Source organism: Balaenoptera physalus, assembly GCF_965194825.1.
Source record: "Balaenoptera physalus genome assembly, chromosome: 9".
NCBI classification, from domain to species: domain Eukaryota; kingdom Metazoa; phylum Chordata; class Mammalia; order Artiodactyla; family Balaenopteridae; genus Balaenoptera; species Balaenoptera physalus.
In genome coordinates, this window is record NC_138888.1 from 100,690,937 (window position 1) to 100,718,160 (window position 27,224).

Sequence of the window (27,224 nt, forward strand, 5' to 3'; positions counted from 1 at the left end):
TAAATCCCATCAGAATACTATCAAAAGTAGACACCATGATCATCCCTATTCCACAGAAGAGGAAACTAAAATGGTAACAAAAAGAAGTGACAACAACAACAAAAGCCCAACTTGAAACTGCTATTTCAGGGTAATCTTAAATCACCACCTGATCATTCATCGTCTAAGTTTCTCATCCCCATCAGGAAGGACATCTTAAAATTTACTGCAATTCACACTGTCTTAAAATTATTGTCATTTATCTTAATGAATTATATAATCACCAGTTAACTGTAAACAGAGCTTAATGAAATTACTAGTGCTAGCTCTTTTATTATAATACAGTACAGAAACATGGTTTCCACAATTTCTAAGTTGAAATAATGGATTTAATTTTACTTTTGTTGTACTAAATACTAGCCTTTATACATATATGTGTGTATATACATATATACATACACACATATAAAACAAAATAAGTCAAAGTTTTCCTGTTTTTAAACTTTTATATAATACTCAATTATATGGCAACTGATTGGAATAGTAATTTCACGTGAAATTCAGACTGGAGAATTAAAACCTTTGTGTGACGCAAACTCAAGCATGTACTCAAACTGAGTTCAAGAGGTTACCTGTGAGGGATGAGAAGTGGCAAAGGAGGCAAGAAATACGTAAGATAAACAGAAACAAGAACAAGTGAGCGCTCATTTTAAAGCTACCAACTCCCAACAACTATCAGCTGTTTTTCCAAGACAAAACTGAGACAGTCGGGGGTAAGGATTAAATAGTTAGGGCTACCTATACTTTTCCTGGGGCAACAGATTTTCTTTTTGATGATTATAATAGCAAATGAATCACGTGAGGATGGAAGTATGTGGTGGGGGAAGGGAGGGGGTGGGGGGGAGGAAGAGGCGGGGGAGAGGGGAGAAGAGGCGGGGGAGAGGGGAGAAGAGGAAGAGCGAGGGGGGAGAGGGGAACAGAGAAAAGTCGCTGCTGGAAAAGGGCAAACGATATGGCAGGGCTCAACCTCATCTGCTCGACACCTGCTAGATCTCCTGAGAACTCACCTGATCAGTGTTGCCAGCTGTGATGCACCACTACTTACGGGGAGTGAGGGGCGGACAGACAGGACAATTTCTGTACTCAGTTTTTCAAATGTCCCCTATCACTCATTCATTAAGGAATACCAGGGAGGGCAGACTCATTCTGCATCCCCGTGGCAGGAGAATTCTAAGATGGCCACCAAAATTCCCACCCCTGGTTTACACACCCTGTATTGTAAAATGATTTCTTAAAATTTCATATGAAAATATATTACTTATGCTTTAAAGTTTGTCCTTTTTCCCCCACAATGCTGTAAGTAAACTTAATTTCATGGATGGGATAAGCATCACTCTCAATATTGTCAATTTTTACTGATCTTTCAAGAGATTTCCTCTCCTACACCCACCGTAAATGCAGCCTAAACTCTATCAAGGGTACCTTTGCTCCAAAATATACATTAATCATACTTTAAACATTGTTTTAGAAGACTTTTTTTAATGGTCAGAGACCATGTACTACAATATCCTTACTTTGTTAGTATTTGGTTGAATTTTTTAGTATATTGCTTCTCCATATGGACTGAAAAGGAAAACCAGCTTATATGCAAAATGAGAGGAAATTGTTGTCTCTAAATTGCCTGACAGATGACTTAGCCACACAATTAACTGGCTTATAGCTTTATTATTAATCTAGGAATCAAAGACTTAAAAAATGACTGCAGCAATAAAGATAATTAGCCTTAAACAGCATTTAACTGGGATAGGAAAATTTAATCAGAAAAGAAAAACTTAAAAAGGATCAGTGATGTAACATATTTGATCACTACAGTAAGGTTTCAACTATTACTTGATAATACTTGATAATAACCAATTAAAATGCCATGTTTTAATAAACATATCTGGACAGATCCACCAAAGCCCTTAAAAGAAGACAGATTTTCCTTTTTCGTTCATTTCCCGAATCTAGTAAAAATAATTTTCTCTCCTCCATTTTTCAATTAGTGACTTCATCTTTTTGCAAATTTCATAAAATTAACTTAATTAAATGCCATTTAAGCAGTTATTAGACTCTTACATAGAATATGATCCTTTCTGAATCAAGGGTTCTGCTTTGTGAAAGTTCATTAACATTATGTGACAAAAACTTCCAATATCCAAATTTTTTAAGTATGCAACTAGCACATTTTTACAATAAATAAATAGAGCTGTATCACATGTTAAAAGTTCCAGATCTACTCAACAAGCATCAACTGGCAATAGAGATGAAGATTTTACTTACATTTGTAATAGCTATAGCATTTTTATCGTAGTATTTCTTCTTTTCATATTTATCTCTGATGAAAAATTCCACTGCTCTGAAAACAGATAACTTAAGGAAAAGCATGAGTTCAGTGACATGTATACTCCCCTTTATTCATTCGTCTCCACAAAGCCTAGACTTTAAATTCACTTTTCTTACTCTCCGGTCTGTATTTTACTCACACACTATTTCTGCAACTAAATTCTGCAACCTACTTTTCTTTCTGCCAAAGAGTCTATCTCTTTCAGGAAATTTTCCCCACTCAACCTGATTCTAAAAAGAAAAGTAACCACATTTCTCAATTCCACCACGCTCCACAGCCCTCTACCCTGACGCAGCTCTAAATTCACTTATTGTTCATTTTGGATTCTCAGTGTAAGTAAAGAAACTAACGCCCATGCAGTAAACACAGTGAACCAGACACTGTGCGCTGTGCACTGTCCATAGTGTTTTTTTTTTTTTGGCTGTGCTGGGTCTTCGTTGCTGCCTGCAGGCTTTCTCTAGTTGCAGCAAGCGGGGGCTTCTCTTCATTGTGGAGCACGGGTTCTAGGCGCGTGGGCTTCAGTAGCTGTGGTGCACGGGCTTAATTGCTCCGCGGCATGTAGGATCTTCCCGGACCAGGGCTCGAACCCATGTCCCCTGCATTGGCAGGCAGATTCTTAACCACTGTGCCACCAGGGAAGTCCCTGTCCATAGTTTTTTCCTTTAATCCTTCCTCAACACAGTAATGTGCATATTATAATTTCCACATCATAGATGAAGAATCAGCAACTTGGAAAGATTAAACAACTGTGATTTCAATACTTAGGTCCCTTTCACCATACATGGCTGCCTCTGATTGTATCAGAGAAGATTCTCTGTATATTAGAAGAACGGTGGCTAATTTTTTTCCTGCAAAGCTTCTAGAAACGGAGAAGTCAAGAAGCTAAAACCAAGGTGAGAACTATTCAATTTTCTGAAGTTGGGGGGACCAGCCCTACCCGTTGATAGATGAGTCATTTCTAGTGGGATCCAATAGCCCTGAGTTATCTTACAGAGATGACTTCTCTTAGCAGTCCAACAACCATGGCTTTACCATATTCTACTAAAATGGGACTTCTTCCATCAGGGATACTTAACTTTTTAATTTTTTAGTACCATGAACCTCTTTGATAGTCAAGTAAAATGCCTGTGGAGACAGTGCTTTTAAATGCATAAAATAGTATAAATTGGGCACTGACTTAAAAAAAAACAAATAAAAGCCTTAAAAAAAGGGACTTCCCTGGTGGCGCAGTGGTTAAGAATCCGCCTGCCAATGCAGGGGACACGGGTTCAAGCCCTGCTCCGGGAAGATCCCACATGCCACGGAGCAACTAAGCCCGTGCACCACAACTACTGAGCCTGTGCTCTAGAGCCCGCGAGCCACAACTACTGAGCCCACATGCCACAACTACTGAAGCCAGAGCGCCTACAGCCCATGCTCTGCAACAAGAGAAGCACCGCAATGAGAAGCCCACACATTGCACACAACTAGAGAAAGCCCACGCACAGCAACAAAGACCCAACGCAGCCAAAATATAAATAAATTAATTTTTAAAAAAAGAATGCACTCTAAAAAAAAAACAACCTTAAAAAAAATAAATGCATAAAATAAAATACGCAGAATTACAAAAGAAACGAATTACACTGCAATACAATCCCTCTGTGGATACCCAGGTTAAGACATCCTGTTCAAAGAAAAGTTACCTGAAGCAGTAAAACAATACATTTTCAGTCAAAAGCTCCTTATTAGAAATTATAAAAGCTCTTTAAATTGACAGTTGAGGCCATAGGTAACAGAAAGAGTTGACAGACCACTATACAGTGGGTATTAAAAGAAAGCACTCCAAGGGGGCCAGGGAGGGCAAGTAAGACAGAAAATCTAAACGTTTAATTTATTAAGTAAGCTGAATAATTGAAAGCCGTTTTTAAAGATGGATTTTTATAAATTGAGTATGTGAAAGGTACTTTATCTCCTTTTGTCCTCGTAAACTATGAGGTAGGTGCCATTTTACAACTAAAACCAGGCACAGAAAGTTTAAGAAGTTCTCTGGGATTCTACAGTACAAGGAAGGGAGAGTTGTGATGATTCGAAACCAGAATGTGTGACTTCCACTTTTTTCAGAATGTTACTGGTCATCACAAGTTCATTTGTGAATCAGTCATTTATTTCTGCTAATGATAATAAATGCTTTCAAATCTAGAGAATAAGGTCAAATGTGGAGAGTGCCTTTTATTTTCAAGGCAGCCTTGGAGACCCTTTCAAGTGAAAGGCCCCAGCGCTGTCAGAGGCTGATTATTTATTTAGATATGTGAACATTTTGGCAGCCAGTACCAAAAAATTACCAAAACACCCCAAGATTTTCATAAAATGCAAGAATGTTATTTTATTCCAACTATTTCACATGTAAATAAGCTAAATGTTAAGTTCGCACATGACTGTAAATCCATGTTCAATATTACATTATTCTATTTTTCTAACAGGAAAAAATGAAACAATCAAAAAAACAGGCCCTTTGGATGAGGTGTGTGAATGTGGTGTATTGAGCAACTTTCACTGCAGAGACAACTATTTACCACCACAACAGGGAAGAGAAAATAGAATTTACTTAGAATGATGTCATTTCCACTCTAGATGATAGGAAATATGTTTACTGTTTTTAAAAATTGTACACTATTTTTAAAACAGTAATTATATTTATTTCTAGATATAAATATTACATATAATATGCATATAGTTATTTCTTAACTAAGAAAATTTTGGAAATCTAAATTCTTAAAGTATAATTTTTATGTTTAAATATCTGGGAGGTGAACAACACTGATATTTTTCCTCCTTAAAGATAGAAACAACAGTCTATTTTGGATATTGTTTAAAGTGCACTACATATTTTTTTAATATTTATTTATTTTGGCTGCACTGGGTCTCAGCTGCGGCATGCAGGATCTTCGTTGCGGCATGCGGGCTCTTAGTTGCAGCATGCAGGCTCTTAGTTGCGGCATGCCGACTCTTAGTTGCGGCATGCATGAGGGATCTAGTTCCCCCACCAGGGATCGAACCCAGGCCCCCTGCATTGGGAGCATGGAGTCTTAGCCACTGGACCACCAGGGAAGTCCCTCAAGTGTACTACATGTTAAAGCTTGTAAAGATTTTAATACTCTCACTTATGAAATGTTTATGACAAAAGAAAGATTGTTGTTTATGACCAAAAAAAATTTAGTTTTAGAAAACTAATCATTAAGATTAAAAATAAAGTATATAGGGCTTCCCTGGTGGCGCAGTGGTGGAGAATCTGCCTGCCAATGCAGGGGACACGGGTTCGAGCCCTGGTCTGGGAAGATCCCACATGCCGTGGAGCAACTAGGCCCGTGAGCCACAATTACTGAGCCTGCGCGTCTGGAGCCTGTGCTCTGCAACAAGAGAGGCCGCGATGGTGAGAGGCCCGTGCACCGCGATGAAGAGTGGCCCCCGCTTGCCGCAACTGGAGAAAACCCTCGCACAGAAACGAAGACCCAACACAGCCAAAAATAAATAAATAAATAAAACTTAAAAAAAAAAAAGCAAGCAACATGACTTTTAAAAAATAAATAAATAAATAAAGTATATAAAATAATTTAACCACCATTGTAAAACTAAAATATTGAAAACTATGATGGTTTTATAAATACCGAATTTGAAAAAGGCAAACATTTTAAGTATACAACCTTTTGGAGTGAAAAACAATACTAACATCTGATGAAATGATATGTTGTGTGAATTTTCAGAAATAACAGATATCCGTGAAATCTTAATTTATACTTAGTGTATTTTAAATAAATAATTCAAATATAGCTGAGTCTGGTTACTGTTTATGATTTAAATAAAAAAAACTTTCTCAGAAATTATCTAAGCAGTAAGTAATTTTAAAAACTTACATGAGATGAAAGTTGATCTGTTTTTCAAGGACATAAAAAAATTAAAGCATCAAGGCAGGACAATATACTAGGATATTCCTCATTATTAACATAAAACATTGCTTTTTAAAAAACAAACAAAGCACACCACAAAGTGAACTTTTAAAACTCAGTGGAGTCACCTGAGAAGAACTGTGATTCAGGGAACATGCCAAATCCTTGGATGCTCTCAGGCCCTACATGGCCTCTTAGGCCAAGAATGTATCACATGGTCCTCATGTATTTTTGTAAAATGTCCCAAAAGCAAGCCAATTCTTCACTGTTAATTCACCTAAAGAAACACTGATTTATTCCAGTGGTCAGCAAACTTTTTCTTAAAGGGCCATATAGTAAATATTTTAGGTTCTGTGGGTCAGTTGGTCTATGTTGCAACTACTCACTTCTGCATTTGTAGCTCCAAAGTAGCCAAAGAAAACTGATAAAGGGATGGGTATGGATATGTTCTAATAAAACTTTATTTACAAAAACAGGAGTTGGCTCATGGGCCTGTAGTCACTGATGCCTGAATTCTATTCCAACTCTAGTGGGCCAAGAACAGCCCAGTTGGATTTACAGAGGGTCTCTGTGTCTGCAAACTGCCACTGTAGACAATGTAAGGGATTTTCAAGGGAAATTTGACAATAATTTTGCATTATATGCTGACTATAGCACTAATTCTCAAAGCAGATGGTCTCCAATGCACACCCTCATTTCCGGTACCAGTAGTGAAAATGACAATAATACTCCATATCTTACCAAGCTGTTGACAGTTTTGGGGATAATATAGATAAAGCCCTCAGCATAGTACCTAACAAACAGTAAGCATTCAATAAATGAAGTTAGCTCTTATTTTTGTATAACTTGGTGTTAGTTTCCTCACCTTTAAAATGGCGATAACACCACGACTCACCTCGCAGGATTAAACACGCTAGCGTGTGGAAAGACCTAAGAGCAGTGGGGGGCAGAGTGACTACTGTCTAACCCTCAGCTCTTATTATCAATCACCGTGCTCTGACAGGCAGCTCTTTTAAATTAAACACAGGACCCACAGCAGAGGAGGAAACAGAAAACTGCTGAGTCAAGGCTAAGATGGCGTGCCTATCATCAACTTTAAACAGATGAGCAAATGAGAAGCAGCAACAAAAGAACCAATAAATTTGAAGATCAGGGAATACTTATCTTCATTTTCCAGCCTCCAGGTGCCATTTGAGACAAAAGGACTTATTATTGACAGAGATCAATAATACAACTCCTCCCCGCAAAAAAGAAATAGAACAGTAATATTTTCAGCAAATCAAGGTAAGGAATATACCAACGACAATGCAAGTTTAGGTGGCTGATTTGGGATTCAGTAAACAAACAACGAAATACCCCAGAATACACCCCACGCCTTTGGTCACAAAACAGTCAGCACGGCACCCTTCATTGTCCCAATCCTCAAAACTAACAGACAGCAAGCACTACAGAAGTCCAGAAAAATGTTCACATCACTATGTGTTTTATCTTTTCACATGTATTTATTTGTATTTTAAGATTTTTCCTTTCTTTAAAGATGCTACTTAAAATACAAATTAATATCTATTCCCAAGAACAAAATGTTCCAGTTCCAGACACACAACACTGATAGCAGTAAAATTTTCAAAAGCTCCACGGAGAAGCACCGCTGATTAGCTCTGGTGCACACCAGAACTCATGGAACTGAGGTAATTAAAGTTTTCAGTTAAGACGAAAGATCCTAATGAAAAGCTTTAATGTAAAGCTTTATCGCTTGTCATGCACTCATAAATGCCGCGTAGAATTAACCACATGCCACATGAGAAATTACACTTTCACAGCAGCTTCTGCCTAACTTTTGTAAATTGCAAAGCTTTTAAGAAGTAACAAATCTTGTTAAGAATGCAGTGAGGTCCCATATTATGTGAGTTTTACTTGCCTCTAAGGATGAGACAACTAATTTAAATCAGTAAAAGTGCAGAGATGTTAGGCTTCTCAAAGAGCACTGAGCTTTAGAATGACTGATGAAATAAAGAAAAAAAGGGGACTGGTTTTCTTACTAGTCTTCCTAATAATAGCTCCAAATCAGTGTTTCATAATTAAAAGAAGGGATAAAAGTGACGTAGCTGTAATAACTAAGGTAAAAAACATTTTTAACATCTTTGTTGGAGTATAATTGCTTTACAATGGTGTGCTGGTTTCTGCTTTATAACGAAGTGAATCAACTACACATACACATATATCCCCATATCTCCTCCCTCTTGCGTCTCCCTCCCGCCCTCCCTATCCCACCCCTCTAGGTGGTCACAAAGCACCAAGCTGATGTCCCTGTGCTATGCGGCTGCTTCCCACTAGTTATCTATTTTACATTTGGTAGTGTATATATGTCCATGCCACTCTCTCACTTCGTCCCAGCTTACCCTTCCCCCTCCCCATGTCCTCAAGTCCATTCTCCACGTCTGCGTCTTTATTCCTGTCCTGCCCCTAGGTTCTTCAGAACCATTTTTTTGGGTAAAAAACATTTTTGAACACTATAGTATTACATTAGATATAGAAGCTGGTCTCATGGTCCAAGAGATGTCATCTTATACTCTTATCATTAGCAGTCATCTATCTCAAATGTCTTTAGACAAAATCCCTCTTTAGTTTCTGACAACCTTAGGTTATCTTTCTGTAAACAGCGAGAGGTCAACACCTCATATGAACATGACCATAATTTGCAAATGCTTTACAAGTAACATTTAGTTTGAAAACTCAAACAGACATGCTTGAGCTAACAGTAGCAAAGACACACATTATCTAAGAGCCTGACCTGAATCACACCAGGTACTCAAAAATTGACATTTTCACCTAGACCTTATGGTCTTAGCTGCAAAGAGTCCCAAACTATAAGCCTATCTATTTTTAAAAGCCATCCACTAGGACTCAAATGTGACAACACTGATTTTACTCAGACTATCATCATTAAGTATAATAATATCCAAGTGTCCTTACACACGAGGGAAATTCTGGAGGCTTTGGGAAGTTTCTTAACAGCTCTTTGAGAACCCTACCTGCTCGCCTGCCAGGAATAAAAATATTATGCTCTATCTGAGCTGCTCTGAAAATTTAGAAAGCTAATGTACATAAAGGGCCAAACTCAGGGCTTGGCACACAGGGAACCCTCGATGAGCAGGAAAGCTACTGCAGTTGTTTCCAACGCCACACCCTCACTGTGTCAAAGGTCAAGGACTTACTGATACCAGATACCAATCAATTCACTATAAAAATCTCATCTCTTCTGAAATGTTTAGATAAGGACCAAACATTTAAGGACATAGCAAAAAACACCAGAAAAAAGAACTCACCATCTCACTAATCCTTTACTTCTACTAGGTTCACCATAAAACGGATGGTAATTACTTAAGAAACAGAATTCCTACCAATGTGTACCAAACGGTACACAGAAGAGGGCAGTGTAAGAGGACACCGAGGTCCTGTCCTCCCTGAATACCTTCAGGGCTTTGTCAAAGCAACACGGCATCACGGGGATGAATTAAATCCCTTGGAAGCCACATTCACCCACCACATACCACATAAAGGACACTACCCCAAATCTCAAGAACCTCAAGTAATTTACCCTCTTAAAGTTCAAGAGAAGTCCAAAAAACCCAATTCAAACCAAACCAACCCCGCCCCCCGACACACAAACACACACACACACACACACTTCCAGACGAGGGAGCTTCTTCAATCTGAGGGATTTTACATGTTAGCTCAGGCTTGGGGGTGAGGAGCAGAAAAGGAACAACCTAATACGACTAGCAAGCAGTGGTAAGCACCACCTGGAACACAGCTTGTTTGCTCTGCGGTATCTCCTTCCACCACGCTCTCTTCCTCAGGATTCTGCCCTACGCCCTCACTTTCCAGAGGAGAAGGAAAACAGCATGCCCAAGATTCTCAATAAAACCCCAAAAAAGAATACAGGACCAGGGACTTCCCTGGTGGCGCAGTGGTTAAGAATCCGCCTGCCAATGCAGGGGACACGGGTTCCAGCCCTGGTCGGGGAAGAGCCCACATGCCGCGGAGCAACTCAGCCCGTGCGCCACAGCTACTGAGCCTGCGCCCTAGAGCCCGCGATCCACAACTACTGAGCCCGCGTGCCACAACTACTGAAGCCCGCACGCCTAGAGCCCGTGCTCCGCAACAAGGGAAGCCACCGCAATGAGAAGAGTGCCCATGCACTGCAGCGAAGAGTAGCCCCCTCTCTCCGCAATGAGAAAGCCCGCGCGCAGCAACAAAGACCCAAGGCCAAAAATAAATAAATAAATTTTTTTAAGAAAAGAATACGGGACCACTGCCCTAGGTAAACACAACTTTAGCAAGCATTTTTCTATCACCTACATGCTAAGTGACTCTCCAGTCTACACTGCATTTCCTGCTTTCTTTTAGGGTCCAGACTCCTGTTTCCAGCTTCTAGATGGGCATCTCCATGCATGTGTCCCACAGACACCTCATCCTGCCCAAAGTGATGGCTCACTGTCTTCAACTTGTAACCCTTACACCTTCATCTGGTACTGAATTCCTTCCCCGAAGAAGTTTACCTCACTCACAGAACCTTAGCCAAGCGAGGAACCTTGGGGTCATTGCAGTGTCTTCCTTGAAAACAGAGGCAATCTTAACCTAATCCAACTGCTCCTGCCTTCCCAGCTCCCTTCCAATCTCCCCAATTCCCCCCTGCCTGTTCTCAAGTCTCCTACGTAATTCATCTCTTCATCACTGCTCCTCTCAGGGCTGTACTAGTAGTCTACGTGCCCTCTGTGACTCCACGACCTCCTCCAACTCATCTTCCTTGTGGTAGAAGCTAAAATGTCTAATGTTTCTCCTGCCTCAAAACTCGTCATGGCTTTTCAAATCCTTCAATCCTTTGGGCCAATGAAATGAGGTACTGCTCTATATGCTACCTATATGCTGCTCTATATGGTACTGAAAACCCTTCACAATCTGGAAAAATGAGCTTCTTCTGCCACTGGCCCCACGAAACTTAAATCTTGTCATATCAAAACTTTAAAATGTCAAGTGTCCTCACACCTTCATACTTCTGCTCACACAATTTTTTATGCCTGAAATGTACCACCCACTCCTACCCTAGGATCTTGCTATAATAAAAATAGCCTGGGATATCAGACTGCTAAATGTGTGGGAAGGAGGTGGGGGAAGCAGAAACAGAACAGAACAAATACTAACTTCTTGAATATAACCCAAAAGGTTTCTATACAAATATGAAAATATATATATAATGGCCTGTATCTCTGAGAAAAGATCAACTTTTTTCATTGTTTGATCACACAAACTGTTTTAGTATACACGTGGGTAGTATACAACTGTTCTTTTTTTTTTTTTAAGTTACACATAATTTTTTTTTAAATATTTATTTACTTGACTGAGTCGGGTCTTAGTTGAGGCATGTGGGATCTTTCGTTGTGGCGCGTGGGCTCTGCTCTTCCTTGTGGCATGCGGACTTCTATCAAGTTGTGGCATGCGGGCTCAGTAGTTGTGGTGTGCGGGCTCTCTAGTTGTGGCGTGAGGGCTGCACAGCGCGTGGGCTCAGTAGTTGTGGCGCACAGGCTCTCTAGTTGTGGCACGCAGGCTCGGTAGTTGTGGCGCGCAGGCTTGGTAGTTGTGGCACACAGGCTCTCTAGTGGCACGTGGGCTCGGTAGTTGTGGTGCACAGGCTCTCTAGTTGTGGTGCGTGGGCTCGGTAGTTGCAGCACGCGGGCCTAGTTGTACCCCCACCCCGGCACGTGGGATCCTGGTTCCCCGACCAGGGATCGAACCCGCGTCCCCTGAATTGGAAGGCAGATTCTTAACCACTGGACCACCAGGGGAGTCCAGTACACAACTGATCTTTAAGAAACTACATTATGTTGCCAAAATCACAAAAATCACCTTCGGATAAAATCACATATACCTACAATCAATTAGATAATCTTATTCTGATGAGCTTTTTCTCAAACTTCAATATGAGTTCAAGGAATCCTATAAAATCAAACGATTTCTCTTTAACATGTGAAAAAAAAAAATCCTGACTAAAATGCCTGTGAGAAAATATTCCCCTCATTCATTAGGTCAGATGCGAAAGGAGACAGAGCCGTGCAGCCTGTGACCCACGGAAGGTCAGCAGTGACACGACCCCACATCCCTGCCGCCATCCACGTCCACCGAGTATGGGATTTGTCTGTCAACTGCTTCACATAAACATAATTACCACATAAAGGCGATCAAAGGAAATTCCTCCAGGGACTTCCCTGGTGGTCCAGTGGTTGAGAATCCGCCTTCCAATGCAGGGGACATGGGTTCAATCCCTGGTTGGGGAACTAAGATCCCACATGCTGTGGGGCAACTAAGCCCATGCGCCACAACTAGAGAGCCCGCACGCTGCAACTACTGAGCCCGTGCACTCTAGAGCCCACATGCCACAACTAGAGAGAAGCCCAAGTGCCGCAACGAAGACCCAATGCAGCCAAATAAATAAATAAATATTCAAAGGAAACTTCTCTGGAAATGGTTTTTCAAAAATACTCAAGATGCTCACAAATCAAATCTCTAATAATCGTCTAAAGTAATAAACAACCTATATGCTCCAATCAGGAGTTGGAGATCAATCAAGAGGAATCAGTTATAATATTTTATACTTAATAATAATTACATAAAAATACTATATAGATCATGTATTACCAGATTCCTATTAAAAACTTACCATATACTAAGCATAGCTCAGGGCAAATCAATTTCTATTTTTCATGAACAACAGTATGATAAAGGTCACATCTTCCTAAATATTCAATACAAAGTTAAAATATGAACTATAAAAATGAGCTGATTCTTTTAAACCCCACAATAAAGAAATGTTAAAGGATACTGATCTGTCTGTGGTCTTCGAAAGTTCTCTGGAAGATTGGCTTCATATAGTAGTCTTGCTTTAGTATTTCCCATATCTTGCATGCACTATAATAAAAAAAAAAAATCACATATTTTCATTACTCATATAAACATTAAAAAGTAATTCTTATACACACATACATACAAACACCAGACATTTATCATTTCCAATACATATTCTTTAGAAAAATAATTTAAATCACAACTATGAAATGAATTACTCAAGTTCAAAACAGAAGCATAGTTTTAATCCTTCACACGTCTTCAACATACGTGGATCTGCAGTTCTCTAATGTCTTTTTCCATGACTACAATACCACCTTCATTTACACTCACTACTTCCTAAAAGTGGATTCCCTGGCAGTTCGTGGTATTACTATTGTTTTAAATGTACCACTTGAACAACACTGCCATTTCTAAGGCTAGTAACTCAAGATCAAATTTTCTTTGTTTTGAGCTTCAAAATACTGTGAGGTTTTCATGATTTACAATCAAGGCCACAATGGAGAGCAGTTAGGCAGAAATAGGGCCACCCTAGAACACAACAGAAGTGGATTCACTTCTTTGGGGTTATTAATCTCTTTAAGATTCTGCTAACAGCTATAGATCCTCCTCTCGCTACCAAAAAACTGTGTCTAATGGCCAAGTTTTACATACAAGTTCAGGAGTTCACAGGACTCTCCCTAAAATCTATCAACCCCAACAGTAAGAACCACTGCCAAGGAGGCATAAGATAATTAAACTGGTTGAAATGATTATTAAGTTTCTGGATCATCTATGAGTAAGGACTAACCAAAGAGTACTTCCAGGATATTCTATTACATTAGAAACTGAACTAACATTTACAAACAAAACATTATTCTATCACTATTTTACATCATTTTCATAGAGCTTAAGTTCCTTAAAATGTTTTAACCGGTTGAAAGATCTGCTTTTATAATTCCTTTTTCCCCTGATTTCCTAAACACCCCCCCACAACGTCCCCAAGAAGACAATCCAGGCTTAACAGATCACTAGATGTCATCCTTGAGTTGTAGCCCTCAAGGGGATACAGAACCATCTTCCTTCAGATAAAAAAATACAGTGACTTTTCTCCCAACTGAGAGTCCTAAGTTATGCAAGATACTAATGTAAACCCATTTCTGGATACCTACACCACCCAACCTCAACATAAGAATTCTTTCAGGGTAAACGAGATTTCTAAGTCATTCCTCTAGAGATAATGAGAAGTGAAGTAATAAAGGGCTGGGAACCATTAAGGGATAGTAAGCTGAAAAAAAAAGAAAATGTTTTGCTATTTCGCTCTGGAGAGAAGAGAGTAGGCCGAGGGCTCCTCCGTGTCATGAGGCACGGTAGCATGGAGTCAGTCAGTGTGAGGAGGGCTAGGGAACAATCCTGTGAGTGGGGAGAAGAGCGGAGAAACTTTCAGGACAGCTAACCCTTCCTGAAAAAAGGAAAACTGTTTTCCATCGCAAGCATTCAATGACGCCGCATCTTTGTGCGGGGGCATGTGGGAATTCAGGAGTAGAGAAGACCAACTCACGTCATCATAAAGGCATCAAACATTTGGAAAGAACGAGACCAAGAGAAAGTGTGCATAATATATGCAATGAAGCAAAAAGTAACTTAGATACAGCTCACAGAAACTACAAAAATAAGAAAACTTGAAGTTTCTAACACACAAACAAGAGTACATAAAAATTTTAACAGAAAATTTAGTACGACTAAAAACAGTATCTGCTATACGTGCCATATCTCATTGATCCAAAGTTACATTTTTCTTCATATTATAACATTCATGAAGTAGAAATACATCTTAGAACTGATCGTGTCTTGTAAGTGATCATTTTTTTCTAATTAGTCCATAAAATGTAGGTGTTTCTTACAATCAGTGATATTATCTTATATTCAATAAATATGACTCTATACATTTTATATAAATATTCTCTTTAATATAGGTCATTAATATTTTATTTTGGCACAATAAAAAATTAAGAACAAGGCATACATGTACATTATACCAAATTATTTAATTTTGTTCTAGCGATGCTATCCATCACAGTTAGACAGGAGGAAAAAAAGGTATAAAATCTGAAAGGGAGAAGTGATGTGAAATTATGAGCCATTTCTACAGGAGACCACTGCCAAAAAGTGACTTGACGCAAGTGCTCGCGCGTGTGTGTGTCTCTGTTAGCTGGGACTGGGGGAAACAAGGAATCAATAACATCACGGATGTAGAGAGATCATTCTGTAAGGAGAAGGAAGACACTAGTGAGCTCAGATAATTTCTAAGTTTCTAAAAAGTAGAACAGAGTAGGGTGGAAGGAAAGTCTGCAGTGAAAGGATTAGTGGAGATGAAACTGGTTCAGCCACTGGAGATGGTTAGAGTGAGGAGAAAAAAACAACAGGAGCTGGCATTCTGGGGAGGTGATAGGAGTGTGGTAGAAACTAGCTGTCCTCAGAGTGTCAAGACACTACAGGCAAGGGCCCTATAGGACACGTGAAAATTTCTTCTGTTGGACTTAAGAGCAAATTCTGGTAATTGGCAGAAGAAAATAATGAAACAGCCTAACAGCTACAATAACAAGCATTAGCCTCAATATCTTATTAATATATATAAATAATATAGTATTATAAATTAGATGTATTATATATAATATATAACTTGCATATATATTATATAAATTGCTTATATATATGCCATTTAAAAGTTTTTAAAATCCTGATTTAGATATTATTACACTAATTTGACAGGAAAGGAAACTGAAGCTGCAAGATGTTAAGTAACAGGCCCAAGAGTCTCCACTAGAATTTAACTCCTGACAGAACCAACATCGGCCACTGGCAGTCTAGACACCTCAGGCTGCAGCCAGTGGAACTGGGGACCATATCACACAGGGCTCACGAACACCAGGCTGTCTGCTTTAGAGGCTCAGCTTTCATTTTACAGATGAGGAAACAAGCACAAAGAGGTTCCCTGCTGGGTAATTCAAGGAATCAGTTAGAGAGTTCTAAAAACATTTTAAAATAGATATTTATTTACATAGTAAACTATAGTTCATCTCAAAATTGATTTTTAAAAACAAGCCAAGCATCCAGTGAGCAGAAATGTATTGATATTCTTGACAAACCATTGTGAGAATATATGAAATACAAAGTCAACATTCATTTTTACTTTAAGAAAAATATATTAATATATTGAAGAATAAGTGAAATGTGTACTCCACAGTTATGATAAATGCCATTTAGGCAGGACATATTTAAAAATTAATGTTATTTACTATGCCTATTAAATTCAATCTGTCCTCCTTTTATACTTTATATGGTCCTAGAAAGATGAATTTTATACTGTACTTTTTGATGAATGATCTTCATCTCAAACCACCACCGTTATAACCGCAAAGGCAGGCTTCACCTGGAAATGGTATAATAGGACACACTTACGAATCCCAAAGCCCGCTATTAAAAGCCCTTGTCCTCATAATCTGAGGGCTTTCAGCTTCTCCCCCACAACCCAGTACACAGAACAACAGCTGCCCAAAGCCTCACCCATCACTTGAGATTCAATTTTTAAAAATACTGTTTGAATCGAAATGCTGAAAAGCCTCTATGGGCTAAACACATTGTCATCACAATCTAATGCAGATGAAGCATTTCTACTTCTGAAACTTTCTAAGTAGACAACATATCAGCCAGTCCCAGTTTTTGCACTAAAAAACAATAAAACTTACATTCTAAAAGAGTTCTAAACTTTTTAATGTTTTACAGAAACTGAAGAGAACTGAGGTTGTCAATTTAAAGTTTTAATTGGCATTTATTTATTGGATTGTGTAATTTAATAAACATACCCAAAAACTAAAAAAAAAAAAAAGTGGGAATAGATTTTTTAAAGGCATTATCAATAAGTAAGCAAACAAATTTAATAGGAAATTTTATTTTTATGTAACACTACTGTGTATGTTTAAAAAAAAAAAAAAAGGCATTGTTTTATGTCAATGGGGCATCTCCAGTGGAAAAACATGGTAATTAAGCAGCACACGAAAACAGTTTTAAGCAAAAAGGGCCATGAAATGAATGCAAAGATAAAAGGCAACAGGAACATACAGAAACAAAGAGTGCCCAAGTTTAAGTCATTGTCAATATCAGGAAATAATAAAAGACAAGATAAATGACAGGCCACCTGAAGTTCCAACTCAATGATTCATTCTCCTGAGAATAAAATGTCACATTTTTTCTTTTCTTTAATCTTCCAAAATCCTGGGACCTGGAACCTACCCACGTGACACCACTGCTCCAGGGCACGCTGCTCCTATTCGTCCCAGGCCGCGCACACCCAGCGCAGGCCAGCCCAGGGCCAGGGTCTGTGCTTAGCAACCAGGCCCCTGGGCCTCCCCTCTCCTTCACCTTGTGCGCCCTCCCCCTTGCTCAGCACCTACCCCAAGCGTCCCTGGAGCGTCTCCTGCACTTTCTCTCTCTCGGCAGCAACCATTTATGAGCAAACTAAAACCCACACTAATGGATTGTTTCAGGAAGCTATCTGCATAGTTTTCATAAATTTTTATGTGTGTACTGACTTGCCCTTTGGGGTTTACTGGCTATTTTTAAAAATGGAATAAGTGGAAAAAAGAATAACAGCTACAAAATAAAGGATTGAGATGACTAATTGCTTTGTTGCAAATGACTAGGTTACAATGTGGCAATTAGATCTTCTAAATTCCCAATGGTAAAAATGCAAAACATCAAAATAATCAATAGAATCTTACACATTAGCGTGTCATGGAAGGATGCTACAGGTCTACGCTAAATCTGGAGGAAAAAAAAGGTAAAAAACTATGTAAATTAAAACACTTCTACCCATTTTCTGAGAAATAGACTTGCGGGGGGCGGGGCGGCGTGGGGAAGAAGACTCCTACTCCCAGGTCAAAAGACTATTGTGTAAGGATACGAAAAGAGCTAAAAATGTGCATCACCTATATGTTTGTATATATGCATAAAACATTTCAGGAAGAATAGACAAGAAACTGAAAAACAGGGTTGTTCCTACAGAGGGAAACTGGATGACTGAGGGACAAAAACGGGAGGGAGACCACCCGTTTTACACCTTCTGTACCCTCTGATGTTTGTACCATGTCCACATGTTTCCCACTCCCCAACACAATAAAATAGTCAGAGGGGGGCGTCATTAATCCTGCACTATTCCTAAATAAAATACATCCAGAGGGAGCTTAGCCAGGGATCCAAGCAGCATGTGACTCAGAGCAAGGAGACCTCCTCTCACTAGGGCCCTCCACCTCCACTAAGAGAACAGGGTCTCCTGACGATCAGAGACATTATGATCGAATAAAATTAATACATTTAACGAGTCCCATCCAGGAATATCTTACAGTCAAAATACATTGAAAATATAAATATGGCATTTATATGCCAGGTGTTTTCCCAGTATCATTACCTTCATTATTGTTGCTGAAGATGACATCATTGAAATTTCAACTCTTATTAGTTTCTGCTTCTTCAGATTTCAATGGTATTTGGTTTTGTGTGGGAGAGGGCGCACTACTTGCTCTATTTTCTATTCATTAAAATTTTTAGAACACAAAGACTAAAATTTCAAACTGCCTTAGCTGAACGTGTGTGTGTGTGTGTGTCTGTGTCTGTGTGTGTGTGTGTGTGTGTGTGTGTGTGTATACGTATAGATATATTTTAGAATCTCATAATCAAAAAGAGAAATTGTAGTCCCTGGTAATTCTTCATGTCAGTGACTCACCTCTACTACCACTTGAAACTTTCCAGAATAGTTCTCTATCCTCCTCTCAAAAGCCACCAGGATTTCTTGCATAGCAGCAAGCTTTTCAGGACTGGTTTCAAGACCTTTTGGGTTCCAGCTGCTGGAAAAGAAGGGCCACTGTTTTTGGTCTCAGGAACTCTTCGGAAGTATTTAATACAGAGTCCATTCCTTCAGTTTTCATGAAACTGTGTTTTAGGGGTGTCGATCTCTTTCTGTTTTAATCGTTGTTTTCAAGAACAAAGTAAGTAAACCACACGTATTTAAAAATTAAAATTGTTAAATGATGATGTGGCATCAGAGGTACCAGTTTTCCTATTTTTCACAATTTCTAGATATTCTCATATCTTGATTCATATGTTGCAGCATTGGCTAGTTGCTACAAATTCAGAGAACGAATTCTTTTTTTTTAAGCAATAAAATTAAACACTGTTATGACAAAACTGGAGAAGTTTCACATTACAGTCTTCTGTCATCTCTACTTACTATGAAATTCATACCATTTCAAGCCCAGGGATAAACCACTACTTTCGTCCTAGGTGCTTAAGGCCCAGCTCAGGAGTCATCTGGGCTCCTGCCCCTTCTGTCAGAAGTCTTAGTGATTCTAACTTTAATATTTTTGTAGGTTTACCTCATTCATCAACCTCATTGCCACTACTTTAGCTGAAGATCTAGTCACCCACTGCCCAGGCCACTGCAGGAACAAGCCCCTCAGATTTATGTTCTTAAAGGAACATAACGTTAGATGTCGCTCTTCAACTGAGAACACATTAAGCGCTCGTAGGCTGTCCCTCTCCCCATCCCCCATCCCTCACAGGATCAAGGCCAAACCAGCCCCTGCCCGCAACTTTCACCTTCACCCCCTATGCACATACAACTGCCCCCAATAACTGCCTTACTTTCTCAAATACGACATATGTTTTCTATCTTTCTGCCTAGAAGGCCCTCTGCACACTGCTGCATGCTTTTAGAAATTAATAAATAAAGGTCACTGTCAAAAAGGTAATGAGACACTTAAAAGATATGCTTAGAACTTATGATATCACTAGACACTGAGGGCATTTTTTTTTTTAAGGGGGAAAAAAAGGAGCCACTACTAAGTAACTTGCTGAAGCTAGCCTGCCATTTAGCCAACAAAGCCTAACCCAGAGCCCACGTCTACAGAGTCCCAGGCCAGCGCTCTGACCACACCTGCTATTCTCGATCATTTTACATTCACACAAAGCAGGAAGAGAAGCAACCTGGCCTCTAAAATACTGTGTGCAATGAAATTAACAATAATTGTGTTCCCAGATGATCCACTCACACAGCTATTCTACATTCACTGCCACTCAACAACTTCCTACGCAATAAAGCACTCCCTATGGGACAGAAGCCCTTATCTTCAAGTAGCTTGTGATTTCTTTGGTTACACTCTCAGTCCCAACTCGACAGTACGGAATTAATAGGGTTAATGAGTGACTTGAGCCAAGAACTATAGCCAGTCACTAGGAAAAGGGAACTCTAAAAAGCATTACTGATATTTTTAAAAGTTTAACCTCAAAGACAATTAATAAAATCAAGAGAAAAATCACAATCGTGCACGTTCAGATTCAAAATAAATGTGACCTTTTCCCCCAATGGATTGTTTACAATGCAAACGTCCTATTAAACTTCACAGATGAAACTTTGTTACAGACAGTATCACGTTTCTTTCTTCACCTCACTCCGCACATCAGGTAATCGATAAACCCAGCACTGTGCTGCCACCTTGCTCTGCTTCTTTGAAGACACATTGAACGATTCTGGCAAGGAGCTGGCATAACTTGAATCTCAGTCAACCGGTCCGCAGGGCAGAAGTCGAGACACAGATGTGGAGAACAAACGTATGGACACCAAGCGGGGAAAGCGGCGGGGGGTGGGGGTGGGATGAATTGGGCGATTGGGAGTGACATGGATACACTGATGTGTATAAAACTGATGACTAATAAGAACCTGCTGTATAAATAAATTAATTAATTGAATTAAAAATGCAAAAAAAAATACAAAAGCTTCCTCTAAGCAGTTTGAGCATGGGCCATTGCAGAAAATCTGTAAAATGGATACACAATTAAAAAAAAAAAAAAGTTAAGTGTGTACATGAGGCCACAATTTGAGAAATTTCATCAGCTGGATGGAATTATAATGAGTACTCCTCCCACAAAATAAGAAAAAAGTTGTTTGACCAGGGGTCTCTTGAATAAGTGTGTACCAAGAATTGTATACTGAAAGCTTATTATGTGTCTGGTTATATAAGGCACTATGGAAATTTATCTAAGGGTCAAAACCTTGAGAGGTTAAACAATGTTCTAACACATACAGGTCAAATGTGGTTAAATTATAGAGTGCTTCAAATTAGCTTTCTTAATGACAACTTTATTCTATTAAATATTACTTGTCATGGGAATTCTGTAACAGCAGTGACGGTTTCTGAAGCTCTGAGAAGCTCCTTACAAAACAAAAAGAAAGTAGTACTAGATTAAAAACACCAAAACCCATGCACAAAATTCACACCGAAATTTGGTGACGGAGGATCCCCACAAATCCCGAGACGCCATCAGGTAAGGACGAGGCATAATGACCACTAGGCCTGCCTGCAGCTAATGAATGAGGTGTCAGGTGGATCTGAGAACAGAACACTAAGACAGCGGAGAAATACAAACGGGAAACTGCTGTGAAGCAACGTGAAGAAGGCAGATGAAGCTGAAAGGGATTTTACCCACCCGAAGAGCAAGGAAGTGCAAGCAGCTGGGAACGGGGAGGCGCTCCCCTGAGGAACCACCAGATCTCCCTTCCAGGACAGGGCCCTACACTGAGTAGCAACTCCTGGGAAATGATTCAAAATGGAGCAGGACAGAAATAATGGAGATAGAGGACGAGAATGTCCAGATAAAAGTGGGAGAGGGAACAGAGCGATCATCTTAGAAAACAAGTGGTTTTACTTTTTAAACATCATGTGAAAACAACAGAAGAGAGAGGTCTGTGAGGTTAGAAAAGTTATCTTGAATATGAGTTCCTTTTAAAGGTAATGAAAAACCAATGTCACATAAAGATGATCAACAGAAAACAATCAAGGTCAAGTCTCATACAAAGTTATCAGAAAAGGGGAATAAGACGTGGAACAACGTCTCTGACAGTGAAGCCAAATGAGAACAAATACACCCAGGAAACAGATCAAAACGGTAGCCTACTAATTCAGAACAAGCTAAAAGACATGAATACAAAATACGAAAGAATATGTAAAATGAGTTCAAGGACGTGGTGTTATGAAAGAACAACTAAATCAGAAATTAGAAACACGCAGAATTAAAACGAAAACTCAGGAAAAGAATTAGAAACAAAAGAAAAAATATTTCAGAAATGAATATGAAATTAAATAGATGACCAGAACAAATAAACACAGCAAACAATGGTCTAAGAAAACTGGAGAGGCAAAAGAAGAAAAAAATTTTAATGAAAAGAAAAATTTTAATGAAAAAAATTTTAATGAAAAAAAAAATTTTAATGAAAAAAATTTTAATTTTTTTAAAGAAAAAAATTTTAATGAAAAAAAAAAAAGGATCGAAGAGAAAGTGACAAATAATAGTCAGGCAATGAAGACCCAACAGCCAGGTAAGAGAGTCACTGAAAAAGGAAATTCAAACAAGGAAACACGATACTAAAAAACTAGTTTTTAAAAAGTCACTGAAATAAAAAATTTGAAACTACATACTGGAAGAGCATACCACATGCAGGCATTTCCTGTCTAGAAGAAACCTCTTATATTTCAAGACCGAGACAGGTCAAACATAAAAGCAGGAAAGAAGACAGATCCCGCAAACATCAAGCAAGAGAGGGCTGCAGTGGCTCCAGAGGACCATGTAACAGCCGCGACACACCTACACCACCGCCGGGAAACAGAAAGATCATGAGCCAGTTACAGTGTTTTACATGTGCCAGTAGCCTCACTGAAAACACAGGTAAGATCACTATTAATAATATGTTTTATTTAATGCATCTTTCCCCTCTGCAGAACTCCCAGGAAAACATTAACTTATCTCACCTGCACCTAAGGGCTTACAATGGTGCCATAATGCCATTTTTTGCAATGAACTGACAATTTAACTACTCACCAAGAGCTAAGACCAGGCCCGGAGAAAGGATCAATGTGATACACCCTTGGATCCTGTTCCAAGTAAAACAAACCTGCACAACCGCATGATTCAAGTAAAATTTAAGTTCTGATTGCCTAACAACACTCTAGTTCCCGGTTTCCATTTTTTAAAGACGGCAGAGGGAGCTCACAGGAGGCTGAACTTAACATCAACTGCAAGTCGTTTCATTTCACAAAATTAATATGCTTCTAGAGAATAAAATTTATCATAACTCCATCCAAAACACACTATGTCAGAAAGTGAAAGAGGAGAAAACTTCCTCAGTGTATTCAGCCACTTTCATCCCCAACCTCTTAAAGCTTTTACACCCCAATTCTACCCCGGAGGATGCACACAACGTGACCACAACATAAAAAGTACCTGTCATTTTAGGTGCTTTTCTACCCACAGAGAAGTAGTTAAAGTAACTATCAAGCCCCTTTTGCCTGTTCTCCCTGATTTGGCCTGATTAGGAACTGAAGCTGAGGTGACAGAATACGGCAAAGCTTACTGACGAAGATCAGCCAGAAATCCATGATGTTATAGTAACTTCCTCAGGAAAAACCCTTTTCTAAGAAAAACCAAAAGTTTAAACTAAGACAAGCAGGTCAACGCTATGACACATCTATTGCCAAATTAAACTAAAGGCTACACCAAGTTCCCTTATAGTAGGTTTTTCTGGAAATAACAAGGTTATCATAGAAATCTATACCTATTTATTTAGCTAGTGATTTTCTCTTTATGAAAGAAAATATCAAGAGCAAAAAAGTTTGTCCAAAACATTTTTAGAACCCGTCTTTCAGACTTAACCCAATCATCTTGTCACATTCTTTTGAATTTCTGGAGAGTTCAGAAAATTTTTATCCTCTGGGGTGGAATTTGACTTCTGGAAAAAGCGGAATCACATCTCTAACTGTGATACACCGTCTTTATTCTAACACAGATAATGAAAATGTATTTTGAACTGCTGTGGTAACCAAAGAGGACTGGGCATACAGTCAAAGAATCTCAAGCGTGGAAGAGACTTCAGTCGTCCAACCTGCTCCCCACCTGCCATCCACTGCTTGAACCCCAGCTACACACCTCCAGGTGCTCGCCCAGCCTCTGCACAAACCATCCCAGGGGTGGTAAACTGACTACCCTCCAAGGCAGTCAATTTCAGCGTGGGACGGCTTGAAATGCTGAAAAGTACTGCCTTCTAGTAGCTGCATATACTACCCTGGAACTTCCACACACTAGCTTAAGTTAGACTCCCTATGCCTGCCGTATTTTTGGAATTTCACAAGTATACTGGAACATGCGGAGAAAAGGGGGAAAAATGGAAAGCAACAGAAACAGCGAAAAAATTAAGAACTGATGGAATACAAAGGCACAGGAAAGAAAGCCAGTCTGGACAACCAGATGATTATTTAAATTTTAGATGTACCAAGCTACAGGTAAATAGACATCTACCAATCTTAACATTTACAAATATACACATTAATTACTATGACTGTGGGCAAAATTTTCCATAATGAAACACTGAAACAATTTCATAAATCCTTTTTTCCTGTTTCCATATGAGACATCTAGAGGTTCTGTTAATACTGTTAAAGAGCAGCTGTTAATTCTGATACTCTGTTCTTTATTCTACTCAAATGCATCACGTTATCTAGCAAAAAAAAAAAAAAAAAATCCATGCCTGGTCACATCTATTCCTTTCTCTTAACTTCTATCATTGCATTAGCAGTCGGCTTTCTATGTTTTACGCAAAACATTTTTCACAAAGCAACAAGATTTTTAATTACTTCACAAGAGTTCTTCAATATACAAATATGAGTAGATAATGTAAAACCATGTTGAAATTCCAGTGCCTTGGAATCAACCTAACGGGCTAACTCCAGACTTACCAAACACACTTGGGAAAATTACCAATTACTTCACGCCAAGGATATCCAAGGTTTCTTAAGGCATGATGAATCCATGAATATCAAAGGTTTCGAACAGACAATCTAAAAGAAGAACTGAAACTCTATAGAAGTCACTACTGGAAAGAGAGGGAAAAACCAACTGCACAGAAAAATACCGGCTGAACCCATGAGAGTAAATGAGTTTTCGACATGGAGAAAGACAAAAGAGCAAAAAGGCTAAAGACAAAACTGTATAAAGTCTCCAGCAGAAGGGAAAAGCAGAAAAAGAAACAGGAAAAAACTACAGAGACTAAATAATGAAACAAAACAAAAGATGAGGATAGTAACTTTAGCTTCTCTTACACAGAAAAGGCTTCAAGGAGGCAGCGATGAGTGTCAGGGAAGCAGGGAGTCCAAGGCGGAGGTGGACGGAGAGCTGGGCCACTCCTGTGGCCACAGGAGTGACTGTGTTCTTTGTGAGCACGAACTCAGCAGAGTGGCAGGAATAAAACACGCTAGCAGAGGCAAAAGTCAGGCAAAGAAATTAAATCGCAGGTGAAGACCTTACTCAAGAAATCCAGCTGCTGAAGGAAGGTAAGAGCTAGTCGCTGCAGGACAGTGGCCGGCCACCGTGAGTCCTTGGTAAATGCTAACTGGTGAACAAGCCAACCAGCGAGTCAAGGAGCACGACAGAGTCGAGGACTGTTTGTTGGGGGTCAGAGGGCACATGGGAAACTTTCATGAAAGGCGGGAGTGAGGCAGCGTGTTTCAAAGAGGAGGAAAGAGTTTAAAGATGTCTCCAGATGAACATGATTTTTTTAATTAGGTGCAAAAGCAGGAAGGAAGGCTGAGAATGAAAATAAAGGCAGAGAAACTGGCACCCACCACCTTCCTCCACCCTGCCCCTAGACCAAGAGAACAAACAGCTGGAAGTCAGATCGGAAACATTCGGAGGATGCGTGGACAGAAGATGAGAGGAGAGCTTCTGTTCTTCTGTTGTAACAGTAAATGATAATGTGAGGAGAGCTGGGTTCAAAGACCCCCCTTCTAGTCCAAAGTGTAGTCCAAAGCTAAGGCACAAATGGTAAAGCTATAAAGACACGGAAGGGAAAATGCCTACAAAATGTTGAAGGCAAGTCCACTATGCCTAGGGAGACTGGATATATCTTATACACGAATACATTTTAGTTGTGTGGGCTTGGTGTTTCCAAAAAAATACCAAGTACCATATCAATAAATGACACTAGTAAGTAGTAAAACAAAGAGCATGTGAGAGAAGATTACTAAAAGATTTACAGATACATAAAATATTAAAAGTGGTCCAAAAGTTATCAGTTTAAACACCAAATATACGGAGTATACTTTCCACTATGGACAAAGCCTCACTGAGGTGTTTTATTGGACAACACAATTTACACAACCATCTACAAAGTGAGCTAAGAAACTTTACTCCATTTTTTTAATCCCCATTTCTTTTTTTTAATTTATCTTTTTCATTGAAGTACAGCTGATTTACAGTGTTGTTACTCTCTGGTGCACAGCAAAGTGAGTGATTCAGTTACACACACACACACACACACACACACACACACATACACATATATATATAATTTTTTTCATATTCTTTTCCACTATGGTCTCTTGCAGGATATTGAATATAGTTCCCTGTGCTATACAGTATGACCTTGTTGTTCACTGTAGTCTTTATTTTAACTCCTTCAATACACTGAAAAATGAATAATTAAGAATTTTTAAATGATGGGGAAAAATGGTAATCAAGACGTAGAGTAGATGAACCAGTACAAAATTTAAAAGAAAAGCTATAGTATTTATAAAAGTACTGAAACATTGATCCTTTCCAAAAATTTGAGAAGTACCCAACAATAAACCCAAGATCAAAGACATTTAATCTATGAACCACGATTTAAAAAACTGTTCTATTAAAATTTAAGGTGAATAACTCTATTTCCATTCTATCAAAATAAAAATAAGTTTTGGTAGATAAATTATTTTCTTTTAAAAGTAAGCATGCAGCAATTCTAACACAGCTATAATATGACAGGTGCCCTAAACACTGACTGCCACACAAACATACATATAAATAACTGACATAAATATGATGTATATATAATATCAGTTGATAAGAAGTCCTGAGGAAAAACTTAATATGTTAACAAAAACCACTTTTATTCAACAGGGTGACGGGGCTCAGAG

General features: G+C 39.0%; 1 protein-coding gene across 6 annotated transcripts in view; it reads right to left on the reverse strand.

Moving 5' to 3' along the window:
* SMAP1 (small ArfGAP 1) overlaps positions 1-27,224 on the reverse strand; it is a 153,507-nt gene that overhangs the window by 71,382 nt on the left and 54,901 nt on the right. For all 6 annotated transcript variants that reach the window (XM_082474233.1, XM_082474231.1, XM_082474234.1 and 3 more), the window contains 2 exons: positions 13,169-13,254; positions 2,302-2,377 (listed from right to left, as the gene is read on the reverse strand). In XM_082474233.1, the coding sequence (XP_082330359.1) occupies positions 2,302-2,377; positions 13,169-13,254 (162 nt within the window). The remainder of the gene's footprint in view (positions 1-2,301; positions 2,378-13,168; positions 13,255-27,224) is intronic.